Genomic DNA, 15,671 nt, shown 5'->3' on the forward strand with positions numbered 1-15,671 from the left:
TTGAGGATGAGAGCAGAATGGGAGGACTGAACTGAAACTCAGGGAACTTATATTAGAATTTAGAAACAGCTTCAGTGAGGTCTCAGTAGCATAAGATTACTTTCTGCAACTACATCATTATTTATGTATTGTCATAATCCTGATTCCTCCAAATATCCACATATCGAATATCAGTGACAGAATCCCGACACAATACAATCAAAATCCACATTCATGCAAATGACAAAAGCCTACCTGCCAAGTTAAGTTTCCCCATTCTGCTGAAAGGAGGCCAATCGAGCACTGTTGCTCTGGTATGGTTTGACTGACATGGAAAAGCCACATCCCTGTTCATTAAAGTTTTAAAAGGTATAAAAAAAAATTGTGACAGCCTTAATGTGTCTGTATGTATAATTGCGTGTGTGTGTGTGTGTGGGTGAGGATGCTGGGGGTTTCGGTTATTCATTTCTTCAATAACATCTAATCTAAGATTGAACTTGAACGTAAATGGCTTTTTTTCTAAACCTACATTTCTACAATTCTTTCTCCAAGGCAACATGTTTGAACAATGAATTATGAGAATGTTGAGGCCTACTTGACCTGGTTTCCAGACACTTTTGTGGCTTTATTACTTTTATTCATCTCTATTTTTCCTAGTTTAGGTCACCACAAAAAGAGTGACGACGAGAACACTTGAGGCGTTTTAAGATAAATGGGTGGGAATTCTTAACAGCAGATATTTGTATAGATCTGGGAGAAATGAGAACATTAGTTAAAAAGGGGGGGGGGGTTTTGTTTTTTTGTTTTCAATTCCAAACATTCCAGCTGTCATCGGTTGGAATGACAAAGGTAAAACTATGGATGCCAGTGTGCTTAAAACATTACTCCATAACAAGTATTGATGATGACAAAAAATATTTGTGAATAAATCAAACAAAAAAACAATAGATGCTATGTCATGACAATAATAATAATAACAACAACAATAATAATAATAATAAATCACACTGGTCAATTATTTCATGGTAATGACAATAGAAAACAGAACAGCGCCGAGAAAAATAAATCTAAAATGTTCAAGTAATCAGTCACATCCAGATAAATAAATACATTTTGCTGCAACAATGCTTAAAAAAAGAATGATTGAGTCATTGCATCTGAGATAAATAATGGTGACCATGCACAAAGGGTCAATGTGTTGACTCTGCTTCTCATATGTTCAGTATATCTTAAGATAACCTGCAGGACATGAAATCATGGCTGTCGATGGACGTACAGATATTTAGTTGTCTGCAGAGCTGCCAACAAAGCTTGGACTAAATAAAATGCATTTTTTATTTTCTCTGTGAGCCTGACATTTTAGAAAATGTCAGGTATAGTTTTGAAATAACAAATCCAAAAAAGAAAACACACCCGTTTGTGGTGCAACATTTTAAAGAGGGTCCACATGACATCACCAGAAATACTTCCAATAACTTTGGGCATTCACCTACTGTACGTCTTCCCAGATTGATGGGTTTTGCCTTTCATGTGTTATCCATTGAGCTCCATTCTGCCAGGCATGATCAATAGGTGCTAAAAAAGTATCCCCATCTCTTAAAAAATGAATTGAATCCAAGTTATCCAGAGAAATCATGATTAAAATCTTCCTTCCACTATAGTCAATTACAGGAGCTCCAGCTTAGACTTTGGCCAAAACAAAAGGTAATCCAGTCAAACACTTTGTTCTGACTGAACTTGGCTGGCATGAGGAAAACAACTGATTTTGCACTGTCTGGTCTATCCAGTGCCCTCAAACTAACGAGTTCAACTTCCTCTATTTTCGGTCTTATGCTCTCATTTTCGTAGATCAAAAACATAAATCATGTACTAGAGGCAACAGTAAATTAAAATGAAGGGACATGGGTTAAAATATTCAAAGGGGGCCCTGTAGCACTTGCAGTACTTAGTACTTTTGCAGTCGAGACGTTTTTCTGCCACTCTGATGACAAGTGTATTTTCACTTAGTCCGACAGCAGGCTGAAGAAGTAGAGAGGGACAGGCCGCTATCATTTCAATACTCTTCTCTATTTACATATTCTTTTTCCCACACTGTAGTAACAGCTATTTTTTGTAGACAGTCTGGCTGAAGTCAGAAAGAGGTGGCGTGCAGTGGGCAGAAGACGCATTTTGGATATTGTTAGTTCACAAGTACTTCCAGGCAGAAAAAGGCAGCATTATGCGGAATGTAATGCACAGAGTGTACTATCAGTGTGGAGTCAGAGCACACTAAATCATGCTCCAGCCACATTTATGTCTGACAGCATCTCACTGACTTCCAACAGGTATACAAGTAGGAGGCAATTTCTAGGACATGTAACACCTAGGTGAAAAGAGGGTCCACAACCAGGACAGATGTTTCCCAGTCGATCGGCTGTGTCTTTGGGCTGACAAAGATTATAATTTTTGTTTCCTTTGATTTGCTGTCACTTGAAAAATGCCTGAAGGAAATGTTAAGGGTATCTGTTACTGTGCTGTGGTGAGGAAAACAAAACAAATGCATACCCTTCAATGTCCCGCTTCATCTTTTGCAACAGGTGTCATCGTGCCTCTGTCGGCCGTAAACTACTGCATCTTGGTGCATTTAATAATTTCCCCCAAATAGTTAACTTGCTTTACTTTTAAACTTTACACAATCACCAAAACTGTCTTCCTGGTTACAAACGTCCTCTAGTTGCATTACTTGTTATTTCACCCTGAATGACACCCTGGTTTGATAAATTGCTTCATCATTATTGTAGAAGCTGCATGGGACATACTTTAAGGATATGAAGCATGCGATAGAATAACAAGTACAGAATGACCTTACTGTAGCACATGTGAATAATGAAGACTTGCAAATATCCAGAATGCAAAAGGTGGGTTTTAAAAATATATATTATTAAAGAGACTATTGATAGCAATACATAACTGCAATGAAAGTAGCATTAAGAAAGGAAACCTTTTGTGGCCAGAGTTGAGCAAACGCATTTCTGTGAGGGTGGACAGTGCAGATGATTACAAAAATACTTTGTTTCAACAGTTCCAGGTTTCTCCTTTGCCATTTGTATCCAGACTACTTTGACTTGACAAACTTCTGTTGCTTCCACACCTCAAATTGATTCAAAAGCAACACACTCTTTTTGGCGCCTTCAAATCTCATCCACATTGAACAATGACATGTCCTTGCGTGCCTATGACACTAGAGGGCGGTAGCACTATCTCACAGTTAAGACAGCTGAGAAGTCACGCACCGTCAAAGGCCACTCCCCGTTCGATGAGTGCAAAACTAAGAGACAATCGATTCTCAATCTACAGTACATCTTTGAGGACGTGCGATGACGTTTGAATGAGACGACAGTTTGTTCTCGGAGAGCACAGCAGCGATCCAAACGAAAGCTTGAACCGTCCTGCTGATTGTCCAGTTGAAGGGAAACAGTCTAGTGAATAAAACCTTGAGGGTCACTGTGTCCAAGCTTATTGATGACTATGGTTAGCAAGATTGTGGAAGATTTTGCAACAGATTTGACACAAACGGCAGTGTTCATTTCCTCTATCTTCTCTGTTCTCGACGAAGGAACCTCGTGAGCAAGTTGTGCATCCGACTCCTCCAACATCCATGCAAAAGGATTCCAACAAGTCAGCAGTCTCCGGCGGATTCACGGCAATATAAAATGACAACGAAACATCAGTAAATTCACCAGCTTCTTGTAAAAATGAAAACAAATAGAACCAACCAACAGTTTTCTTTTTGTTTGTTTTAGGCAGAGTCAGGTCAAGTGATAGGGGTCATGGGGTCAGACGATCCGAAGATGTCATAAGGCCACGGCGGTGCACGGGTGTTTGAGTTTACAAGGCAGCACTCCTCTGTTGAGCTGGTAGAACTCCACCAGCTGAATCAGGTCGGTGAATTTGGTGGCGCCGTCATCAAGGCTGAAGAAGACTTGGCCGTCCTCTTCACACTGCCAATGTCAAAATATCCAAGCAAGAGGGAGCAGGGACACACCACATGGCAAGAGAAAAGGGAAGGAAAGAACATCAGACTATTTATTTAAGGACCATAACAATGGTTTTACATGTTTGGGCTTGTTAACAACAGATCGCATAACCCATTACTACTCACCATTTTAAAAAACACATTATATTTCCTTAGATTGATTTCCTGGATTTGAGACCAAGTTCATATTATCCATTTAATGGTTAAAGTTTTGTCTTCTGGGAATGACATAGCTCACAAAAGCAATTATTTTCTGTGATCGGGCTAACAGATGCAACTATAAGATCTGTGATGCTGAGTTCACACCAGCCGTGAATAACTGAATCCATTTATTTCCACCATCAACCATGGAAAAAATAACCTCTATTTCCGCTTAGTACGTGTTGCGGAAGTCCCAGATATCCCGGGACACTAAACGCCTTCTTGTCTGGTTCATAACATTGTCCGGAGGAGCTCCGTGGATTTTATCGAGCTGTATTCATTGTGTCTAGCAAGCCACACGTCGGCTGTTTACTACAGCTGTATGAACACAAAATAAACTGATTTTGCTGCGATTTAACTGCAATAAACGGACAATAGGGGGGATGCTGAAATAACTACGTAATGATGCCGCTTTGTAAAAAGTTTGAATTCCTGTTTTGTTAGTTCTCAAGACATAGACCCAAGACATACAAACTACTACCACTGTATTCACTTCTTTCAACACAATGACTACTTTTAAATAAAATAAAAAAATTGAAAGTATGTAAAAAAAACGAAAACAAATGAAACATCAAGACATGCATACCGGTAGTATCTGGAAATGTTTGATTTTCTGGTGATGGCACAATGTGAGCACAAACGCCTTGGGGTTACTCTGACTGACTCTCAGCAGAAACAACCTGTGTCACGAGAGAAAGGAAGATGCTGTGAGAAAGATATTCAGTTGATTTGATTTTATGGATGCATTTAGAAAGAATATTAAAACAAATATTATAATTTAATTTATTCGTTTGTGCTTTATTCATATTTAGTAAATAGTCAAATTAAGTTTTAGCTCCAGCTCCCTTACCCATCGACTTGTCCCTGCTGGTGGATAATGCGATGGGATTCTTCTCTGGTTATCCTGCCGTGGAACCACAACTGAGCTATGTGGATGACTGCAGAGACAATTAAAAAAAAGAATTTTTTTAGCACACTGTCAAATTGTTTCAAAATATCTAAATTGAAGGAAAAAAAATGTCAAAAGAATTTGACAATCGAGAATTTAGTAAATTCTTTTTTGAGTTTACCTGAGCTTAGTGAAGAGTGGTGTAGTGGACTGTGGGAGCCTAATACGTTCATTCGTTGACTCCTCTTCTGAGAGAGACGCCGCAAACAGACAAAACAACAGGGATTAGTTCATGATCTGGTGGTATATTCTCCGTATTCACAGTGTTTCTCAATAGATGCCCAACAGTGAATACAAAGTCACACAACAGTTATTACTGTATTGTAAAATTATTTCTAAACCTTAAATAAGAGCAAAACCAACACTGTATGATAATTACTTAATTAATGTGGACAGAATTTAAAACAGTCCCAATCCATTATGTTAAATCTAATTTAATGAATTCAAACTTTTCCCATTTTGCCTGCTGCCCCACAGCAATATCAGCTTCATGAATACACAGACAACTATTCAGGTCAAAACAACTGAAAAATCAACACTTACAACCAGAGGAAAATCAGCTCTGTGTGAATGTTTGAGCAAAAATAAATAGTGACATCTGCAGAGATCTTTTGAGGTTCACTCCAAGCATTGTTGACAGAGATAACATAAAAACACTGAGGTTGTGTCTCACCCTCCACGCATGTCCCTCCTCCATGGCAGCGCTCTGAGCTTCTACAGGGTTGTCAATCACCCTGCCTATCCTCCCTGAGAAATCCATCGCCACAAGGGAGTTCTCTGATACACTCCGCTAGGGGGAGACAGAGATAGATACACGACATTCAAAATGTGGACAGCAACAGAAGTGCCAGGATGCAGCTATGTACAAATGTAAACAGGCAGTGCAATAAAAAGTTGGTTTTATCCTCCATCTCCTGCTTGTTAGATTAGTTAGTAAGCTTTTCGTGGTGCATACATCACGCTGGTATTCCAGCAAAATCAATGTTTTGCTCATGTCAAAGATGGAGGATTTATTCAAAGCAATGTTGTCACGCTAAAAAAAAGTTGATTTAGTGGTGTAGGTTTTAAGGTGCTTTAACTGAATTTAAAACAAAGCATTAAACTTACCACAGGTCCTGAGAAGTGTGAAAGTAAGGTTTTTCTTTGTAAGGGAATCTTATAATTCTGGTACAATACAATCCCATACTGTAAAGGAATAGGAACACACTCATAAAGCAACATTATCAAGATTTTTAGTGAGCATGTTGCACACATACATCAAAAAAATATGTCACATATTTGTTGTAATGCCGTTACCTTGAAGAGCCGGAAGGCGGTCATCCAACAGGTCCTGCCCTGTTCATCCTCCGCACACAGCATCCTCAACTCCTTCAACTCCCCTCGACATTTATTGGGCTGCGAATCACAACAGAAAATAATAATCATCATCACTACCAGCACCAACATTATCGCCATCATCACTAATGGAACTAACTGAGTTGACAAGGACATTTTTTTTTTTACTGTTTGCTTATCTACAATATATAAAACTTAGAAACATAAGAAAATATCAGGTAAATACAGCAATAAACCAGAACATCAGCCCACATATATGCATGCCAACCTGCTTGTCGTGAGACAGGGAGCGGCATGGCTGCTGTCAATCATTCCTCACCTCATAATATTTAATCAGAAATCAGCTTCATCTCACTCCCGTCATCTGAGACTCACCTTGATGCAGAACTCATAGTCTGTCGGTGCGCCGTGCTGTTTTTTGCCTGTGATGACAGTGAAGATGTTGCTGTCGTCAAGGTCTGCTAGAAACTGTAGATGTCTGGGCTCCTAGACACAGAAATAATTAATAAGTCAGAACATCCCAGAGGGATACAGCCTGGAGGTATACTCACAGGCATATGCAGAGAGACCACCATCAATAAAAGTCTGATTCTTTAAAGGATAATATGTTTCATTTGGAATATTAACTTATCTTATTACTACAAAGATTTCAATAAAATATGCATTTGAATGATTTATTGATAAATAATGACTGTAAAGTGAAAAAAAAAAGGTTAGAAACATGACAATGAACTATATTCAGTCCCTTGAAGATGAACAGATGAAGTTGTGGTTACCTTTGAGGTTCCTTTTGTAGAGCAGTAGAGTCCTGAGCGCCGCAGGAACATGTAAACTTTCTTCCATGACTTTCTACCCACCTCCTTCACATACAGATACCCCTGGATCTCTGGACAGCTACTGGTTGCTAGGAAGTTCTGAGGGAAAGACATTGAGCAGGGGATCAGCACACAACAAGTGGACATCTACAGAGGCAAAGAACACAATGTCATCTGGGCTTCTTGCACCGGTGCAAGACCGACAGCTGATGGTTGAGAGGGGCGGCAGCTTGAATTCTTACACACCACGGTAGCGACCTCGATCCAGCAAGACATTGTGCTACTGTCTGAAAAATCAAACGCTGTAGAGCCTTGTAGAGGGCCGAAGAAGGCTGACAGGATCTTGACATCGCCATGTGTATATACGTACATACACAAACATTTACAATATATACATAAGTTATCTATGTTTAAAGCAGGGCCTGTAATGGATTTCTAAAAACCTTTGTATTTTCTATTTCAAATACCAAGAGGAAAAATAAATAAATATCTAATCACAAAGTGTCGTGTTGTGCAATGTACCTGCTAAGACAAATACAGTACATACATTAGATTAGCATACAGTGCATTCCTTTTGGAAACCCTTAACGACTAATATGTCTTGCGGGTGTCTGAAAGAGTTTGCGGTTTCCATGTTTCACAAAAATATCACACCATGAAGTGGGAGGTTAAGTTATTAGAGCCAATCTGGAATCTGTGGCTTGCGGCTGGAATGAAAACTGTTCCAGAGGACTCTTCAATATCTAAAGCACATGTTTCCCAGTGTTTTGGAAACATTCCACGATGGGCCTCATGCGTGAGCATTTTCCGACAGTTCTTTTTGAGGCACTGCACCTTGCGGCTTTGCGTTGACATGTGCTTCTTGCATAAATGGCAAATATTGCAAACACCTGGATGAGCTCGGGTCGGAAAGCGTCTTGGTTTGGACAGAACTCTTAGTGAGTGCAAAGACCTTGTATTTAGAATAAGTCAAACGCCGGGGATTCCTGACACAACCCATGCATTTATCGACTCCTCTAGCATAACGTCTACACATGATCAGCAGGGGAGTTAAAAGCTTTCTGTGAGTGGCAAGGATGAAGGGATGGATTCCACTTGTGGTTCTGTCTCTGACAGCTCCATTACTTGATACAGGAGAGAGCCAGACTGCATTTAAAGCCTCCATCCATTAAGACCAAAGCTCTTCAAAATCCCAAGAATCTTTTTGTCTGGTCTCCTCACAGACTTTTTCTTTGCTTCATATCTTTTGTGAAAGCAGTGTATGGCCCGTGAAGTGGTCGGCGAAGCAGATAAGTAGCATGACACAAGTGTGTGAATTTGTGCTGTGCAAACATACGGCAGGTACGTGACTGCTATTTCTGACTGCTTAATTCCATCCACCATAAGAGTGGGGCTTGTGGTGCGTATGCCGAGACAGTCATGTGTCAACAGGGGATCAACGATAGTTATTACTGCAGGCTCTGACGAGACACTCTGTCTGAGGGTCAGAGGTGAGGTATGTCGCCTTTATTGTACAGCATGTAGTGGGTGCTGACTCTGAGCTGTGTGCGTGTTGGGAGAAGGAGAAAGAGAGAGAGACAGACAGAGAAAGAGAGAGACGGAGAGAGACGCGTTTGGAGTGTGTGCGCTGCATGTACCTGAAGGAGCTGAGACGGTGGAATCGTACGATTGGTTTCCTGGCACCATGCAACCATGTGCTCCGGGAAAAACGTCTGGTGGAAGAATAAGAAGGTGGAGAGAGACGGCGGCAGACAGACAGAGAACATCAGCCACTGTGACAATAATTACAGGCTCGGAATTTGTGACAGAAAAGGGAACGTCACGCAAATCTCATTAGTCAGCTGGCAGTATTTCACAAGAATACACAACGTGGAGACACTTTGCCAAAAGAACATGTCTTTCATTTCGTCTCTGTGGCCACTCTTTAGAGCAAATAACACCAGTCAATTCTTTACTTGAACATCTTTTGTCATTTGACTGAATGTTGTGAATATTAGAAACCATGTGCTGTAATACTGCTATCCTTTTTAACCGTTTCAAATCATCTAAAAATGCAAAATCCACAAGGAGCTGTTGCTGCAAGTGTGTTTGTCTTCACAGACTATTAGGTGTACGGTAACATATATTTTAATGAGAGGACGTCAGGAGTGACACAGCACGTTTAGAAATGTGTAAAAAAAAAAAAAGTATTACCAGGGGGTTTCTGAAGAATTCATATTTGGCATAGTTCTTCCTGAAGAGGAATCTACTGTCGCTGTTCATAGAGGCCTGGACCTGAACCACCAGCTCGTGGTCTTCTAGACAGCGCTCTGATGTGAGACAGGCAGAGAGAGCAACGACAACAGTGAATGAGGTTAGTATTTTTGGTAAATTTGGTCTTCTTTAATAAACACTAACAATCTTATTTTCTAAAACAACAAAAACATGTCAGTGGTGTGAGATTATAGCACCAGTTCCCAATGAAACTGAAAGTGCATTTTCTTAAACAAGTGCATTGTTTCCTTGTTTAGAACCTGACCTTGATACATGTCAAGTCAGATGTTTGTTCCACGTGAAGCTCCCTTTCTATATTAAGCTTAAAGCACTCATCTTCTTTTGCTAATAACATCTCGGTCGCAGTTACACACATTTGCACATGGAAACAGCGGACTTCAACTACACATCAACACAGGATTTATATATGGCCAGTGTGACCACGTGCTTAGTTTATGAAATTTAAATAAGTGGTGAATGGTAGTAAATTGGTTTATTTTGAACCTCAAGTCAGTGGTCTAATAGTTTAGGAATGCAGACTGGTTTCAATGGCTCATGCTCATCAAGCTGTGACTGATGATCAGACCAAGAGTGTTTCAATGAGATTAAAATAGGCTGTGATTTAACTAAAAGTGTGTCCTTTTATGGATGTGGTCAGAGGTCCTGGATATTTACATTCTGCGACTGCAATGCTAAAATTGGTAATGACTCTCTCAATTACAACAGCCATGCAAGTTCTCTCCGTCATGTCTTTATTAAAAAGACATCCTTCCTTTCCCCAGTATATCTAATTAAAACGCTTTTGATTAACTAATAGCAGTATTTGCATCTGTTTTTTCATGTGAAATAAAGAACTTCAGAGAAACTCGACTGCACAACTTCCTCTCACATAATCATCATTAGCATGTGTCCCCGCGTTCTACCTCTTTATCACCTCGGTCACAATCTCTTTGACAGGGTTACGGCTCTTTTTTCTTCTTCTTTCCGTTTCATCTTGTCGCGCCCGTCTGATGAGTCACTCGTGTTGGTGACAGTGACTCACCCTGGCAACACTACCTCACTGTCCCAGAGTTGTTAACCTTTTCAGGGTGACAAGCAGAGGTCAGCGTCACTAATCTCAAAGGGCCATTTCATCCCATTCAGCAGCGCACCAGCGAGTGGGCAGCGATGTACGGGAATAGGCTTCTCTATTCAAACACACTATTGTTCAGGTCTCTCTGAAACTTCTATTCTCGTCTACCACCCAGCAGGAAGTCTGACGGCACACGTACGTACTGCAACAAGCACTTCATATATACTTGGAAGTGTCTAAAATATTATTTAAAATAATAGGTCATTGGTTCTCAGGTGGCTCCGTCAACATACACTATACACACAACTACAAAAGACATTGGTACTTAACGAAAAATGTATTTAAACTTCCATAAAACCACCATTTTAACAGCAGTAGTGACAAATTGTGATGAGCATACTTTTTTGGAAAGTATTAATTTATATTATATTATTTTCTTGTATCAGGTTCAGACATCGACAAACCAACGCGCAGACACATTCAGTCGGACGGTTACTGGTTCTGCAGTGGCAAATGCTTAACCCTTCAATTTGAACGATCAGCATGCTGCTGCTGCTTCATCACATCTCATTTTCTGAAACTCCCAAACATAAAATACGATAAGTAGATATTCCAGACCTGAAAAGAATAGGGTTGCAGTACAGGTGCCCCAGAACAGAAGAAAGGCTATAATAGAATAAAGTTACTCCGAGCCAAAAAATGATGTAATTTACAACAAGCCGACCTAACTGCATTTGGCAGCATTGTGTTGGCAGCATGATGATAAATGTAATCAGATCATGATGGATGGTGAAATATTAAGTTAGAGAGTTGGGACCTGTACTTTGAATAATGCCATATATTTTCGAAAAGTTTCCTCACGTGACAGCACAACAGCCAAAAATACGTTGACACAAGTTGTCGGTTGAAACAGCAGAATTTAAGTGTTTATGCATCTGTTTTTCACCATGTCTCTTCCTACATTATGTTTCACTACCAGGCACACTGCTCGATATAAAACTACACCCCCTCCTCTCCCACATCTGTTGAACTGTAAAGACATGAGCACAGAGCACAGGCTCAACTTGTCTTCCGTAAGTGCTTTATAATCGCCCTCTCCTCAGGGGGAGGTTGAGTTTTCTAACGTTCAGCTGACCACAGCTTTCCAAACTTACTGTTATAACGGCAAGTCTAACACAAAATCACCCCGACAGAAATGCAAAGCTCTCTTCCTTCTTAATGCAGCAACAAGTTAAAAAAGAACATCCTGGATCAACCCCTGGAATAGAGCATCTCTCTTGAATACTGTTTCGTACTGTTACGTCATTTCAGTGTCACATTTGGAGTTCAAGAATATCAAAACAGTGAGTGTGCTGGTCTTGTAGTTGTTTAGCAAATGGGAGCTAACGTGCCAAGCTCAGTGAGCTACACTACTATTCCTTCCCTTCACTTTCTCAAATACCTCAAGCTATGTTTACTCCTAAATCTATGAAGAATTTACTGTATGACATGCAAGATCTACGATGTAGGAACGACAGGAGAACTAAAACGTAACATGTAAATCTGTTATATCCAACTTCTACAATAGAAATTTCTACATAGAAATCTAGTCCTCATTGCTGAGTAGGTTGCCGACATCGTTTTGACCTTTTTAGCACTCCATTAGTCCTGAGGTCTCTGTCTGATGCAGTGAGGGTTTCTATATGCGGGAGAGAGTGGTATCGATGGTATCGCCACTTCAGTCATAAAGAACATTTAACATGAAACATAGCCTTTTAAACTCTTCATCAGTCATTTCATCACCTCTCTGCCGTGTCATTTATAGCACTGGATTGATAACATTACACTGTTTCTTACACTGACAGCAGCACAAGTCGGCAAAGGTTTTATTACAGTGTTCATCAGTTACATCTCTACATCTCCTAATCCATAACCTTCACCTCCTTAAGCTCCTCATCGGCTGGCTTCCACTCTGAACCCTTCATTCCCAATTTAAGGAAAAAGAAAACAACAAAATGTAATCTTCTGACAAATATCTTGTTAATCTGGAGTCTGAAAAATAACTGATTATGAGCTCGCGACCTTAAATGAGCCTACCAGATTAAAAATATCAGTGAAGGGTGTCAAATACATCTTGCTTTCACTACCCTATCCTCTGCAAAAACCATAAACTTTTCTCATAACCGCAAACACCAAATAAAATAACTCAATATAATGCTCAAACAAGTCTCAATATGTTGGCTTTAGGGTGGTACCATTTATCAATTACTGTGTTTGTTTAATTTATGAGCGGGTACCAAAGAGAGTTATGCCGGTTCCTCAAGAGGTCCTGGAGTATTGGTTAGATTTATGGTTAGATTTAATGAGGGCCCCTTGGAAAGACTGTCTCCACTTACAGTAATTCTGCTGTTTACTTGCATGCAATAACTTTAGGAAACCCTGAGCTGAAATATACCTCATTTTGTATTCCGCTTCAAGCGTACTATACAATGAAGCTGGAATGTTTTATCAGCCCGATATGACTGTTTTTACTGAGAAGTTGGTAAACAAGACAATAATTGAACTTATCTCAACATACCTGTAATTAGCATCAGATATTATTCATCAGTTTACACTCTGACTCTTCCCACAGCACAAATACATGTACATACAACTCAGGCATCTTGTAAGTGCATCTCTTTTATCTTACTAAGTGAGACTATCCTTGGCCTGTCAGTGCTGAAGAAACTCTGACTTCATGTGCAATGCCTCGTCTATTTCCATCACGTTCTGTTCGCGCACAAGCGGATCAATACGTTTTTTAACTGACATATTTTTCAATGACAAGTAGCTGAAAGTGTGCGCTCAATGTCTTTCTCAGTTTTTCACGAGATAACTTTTTCCCCTGCCTAGTCTGCAGAATCCTGCACTGCTACAGCAGCCTTCCACACAGCCACTGTGTTGTACTTTATCAGATCACCGTACATGATTGCTCAGCGCGCGCATATGCTGTGTAGTATGTGCACGAACTCATCCTTGAATACATGCCTGCGTGAGAATATGCGTCTGAACTCTCTGTCTGCCCGAGTGCGCTGGCATGCATGCATGCATACGTATGTGTCAATGCACCTGTGTATGCCACTGATTGTATTGCATGTCTCAGCCCACCAGAAAATCCCTGAGTTTTTGTGTAGGTGTGTGAGTGTGTGAGTGTGTGAGTGTGTGAACACTATTTCGAGCCTTTCCGTGCTCTGCCTCTTACCTAGCCCTAGCAGCGGGTGGTGCTCAACAAGTGCCCAACTGTTGTCGTCCACACAATGGCTTTTATAAACCAGGAGCTGGCACAGGTCCCTGGCTGTCATGTCGGCTGGGATCTCCACAACTTTACACATGCCGTCTTCACTGAAGATCTTCACAATCTATGAAAAGAAAAACGTATTAGAGATCAGTAGACCATTTCAAGGTAGTTTGGCAAACTACAGATTGATAGACCTTACCAACGGCGAAGGATAAGTTAAGAATAAGATGTCGGTTTAAATATAAATTTCACGGTAACCCCTCAGGGAATACTTAGTTGTGATAAAGTCATTTAACACAAACCCATTTTTGAAAACTCAGCCTAATAGGTGGGTGAAGCCAGCAATCTTCTTCAAACACTAGCATAGTATTTATCATATAGCGCCCCATACACTATAACATACACAGGCCTGTAATTATAGCACACAATAGAAAAGAACAGACATTCAAAACTATGTAACAATTGTGGTTGTAAGAAATCGCAGACAAGCATTTCTTAGAGCAACTTGTTGGTGTAATATAGAAGCAAATATACCGTAGTGTGTGTATAACAAGTATCTGCTTTCAGTGGCTATATGTACTGTAGCTCAAGAGGAAGTAACATGGTGCTTCCAATCATAGCGTATCACAAAAATGTATACAAGTATCCAGAAATAAGACATGACAATTGAATATGCTTCAAGCTCAACTTCACGGACACAAGTTGTTTATTTTTGTCATAACTTAATATGCTGAAATTGGACCAGTAATAATCCAATCTGTGGATAACACCCAATTTAATTTTGCTCTATTAACAATACTGACTCAAACACGTACTCACACACATGTTGAGTCACTACTTCGCTGTCCAATATAATGTTTATAATGTATCGCAACAGTGTATCGGTCTCTATGTAGCTCAATCTCCACTCATATTGTTGTATATCCGTGTATATACTGTGGTTAAGCTTTCCCTTGTTGGAAATCAACAAAACAATCCAGGAAACATAACTGCCATCGCTATTATGGTAAATGGTCCTAAATCTACGTCCACTAAGTCCACAGGTTGGCTTTCCGAAAGGAACCCATGCAGTCACGTTCACATGACACACATCTAATGGCCCACAGAGAAAACTAGATCAGCCTGACCTGCAGAAGAATCCAGCCTTGTTAAGCCTACACAGGAATCCAGCCTACTAAGCCTACACATGTCATGTATGCACACTTCCCACATGACATATTACGACAAAGAAATTCCGTTCTCTTCTTGAAAGACGCAGCTCATAGCGTCACAGTTCGTACAAATCAGGCCCGAGGCGCTCTATCCGTCCAAAATGTTCAAGGCGAAAGGCAAGGGAGCCTCCATCATTCAAAGCTGCTGATGTATTTGACTCTTTTCTTTTTTTTTTTTACTGCTCTGCTCACATTTCCGAAAAAGACAAATTGTCTTTAGCCTTTGAGGTATTTACACATTCCATGGCCTGCCCCTGGTTAATCGTAGCAGTGCTCCAAAGAGGAACGGTCTTCACGTGTAAAAAGAGAGGCAGACACACACACACACACACAAGGAGAGATAAGAGACGCAGAAAGAGAGCGGTCTTACCTCCACGGCCCGCAGTAGGCAGCAGTCCGCGGAACACGAAGGCATTTTTGGTGTCAGCCTGGCTCCCCCCACACACACACACACTCACTCTCACACAGTCACTAAGACAGAAAACCTTGCTGTTATGTCGCCCTGCCTCCTCCAAAAAAGAAAAAAGAAAAATTTGAGTGCCCTCAGTTGACAGTTGCAGTTGTGCTACCTGTCACATAGCCTGC

General features: G+C 40.4%; 1 protein-coding gene across 1 annotated transcript in view; it reads right to left on the minus strand.

The window, feature by feature from the left end:
* Nucleotides 1-769: 769 nt before the first annotated feature.
* The window catches only part of LOC142938161 (growth factor receptor-bound protein 10-like), a 58,702-nt gene continuing 43,800 nt past the window's right edge, over nucleotides 770-15,671 (minus strand). The window contains exons 6-17 of the mRNA XM_076081406.1: nucleotides 13,840-13,996; nucleotides 9,488-9,603; nucleotides 8,932-9,006; nucleotides 7,256-7,393; nucleotides 6,855-6,965; nucleotides 6,441-6,539; nucleotides 6,252-6,329; nucleotides 5,818-5,934; nucleotides 5,266-5,332; nucleotides 5,046-5,133; nucleotides 4,782-4,875; nucleotides 770-3,959 (exon numbers count right to left, since the gene is read on the minus strand). Coding sequence (XP_075937521.1) covers nucleotides 3,813-3,959; nucleotides 4,782-4,875; nucleotides 5,046-5,133; nucleotides 5,266-5,332; nucleotides 5,818-5,934; nucleotides 6,252-6,329; nucleotides 6,441-6,539; nucleotides 6,855-6,965; nucleotides 7,256-7,393; nucleotides 8,932-9,006; nucleotides 9,488-9,603; nucleotides 13,840-13,996 — 1,287 coding nt within the window. The 3' untranslated portion in view covers nucleotides 770-3,812. The remainder of the gene's footprint in view (nucleotides 3,960-4,781; nucleotides 4,876-5,045; nucleotides 5,134-5,265; nucleotides 5,333-5,817; nucleotides 5,935-6,251; nucleotides 6,330-6,440; nucleotides 6,540-6,854; nucleotides 6,966-7,255; nucleotides 7,394-8,931; nucleotides 9,007-9,487; nucleotides 9,604-13,839; nucleotides 13,997-15,671) is intronic.

The sequence above is a fragment of the Anarhichas minor genome, unplaced genomic scaffold, assembly GCF_050575085.1.
Source record: "Anarhichas minor isolate MPS153535 unplaced genomic scaffold, ASM5057508v1 ptg000080l, whole genome shotgun sequence".
Taxonomy (NCBI): domain Eukaryota; kingdom Metazoa; phylum Chordata; class Actinopteri; order Perciformes; family Anarhichadidae; genus Anarhichas; species Anarhichas minor.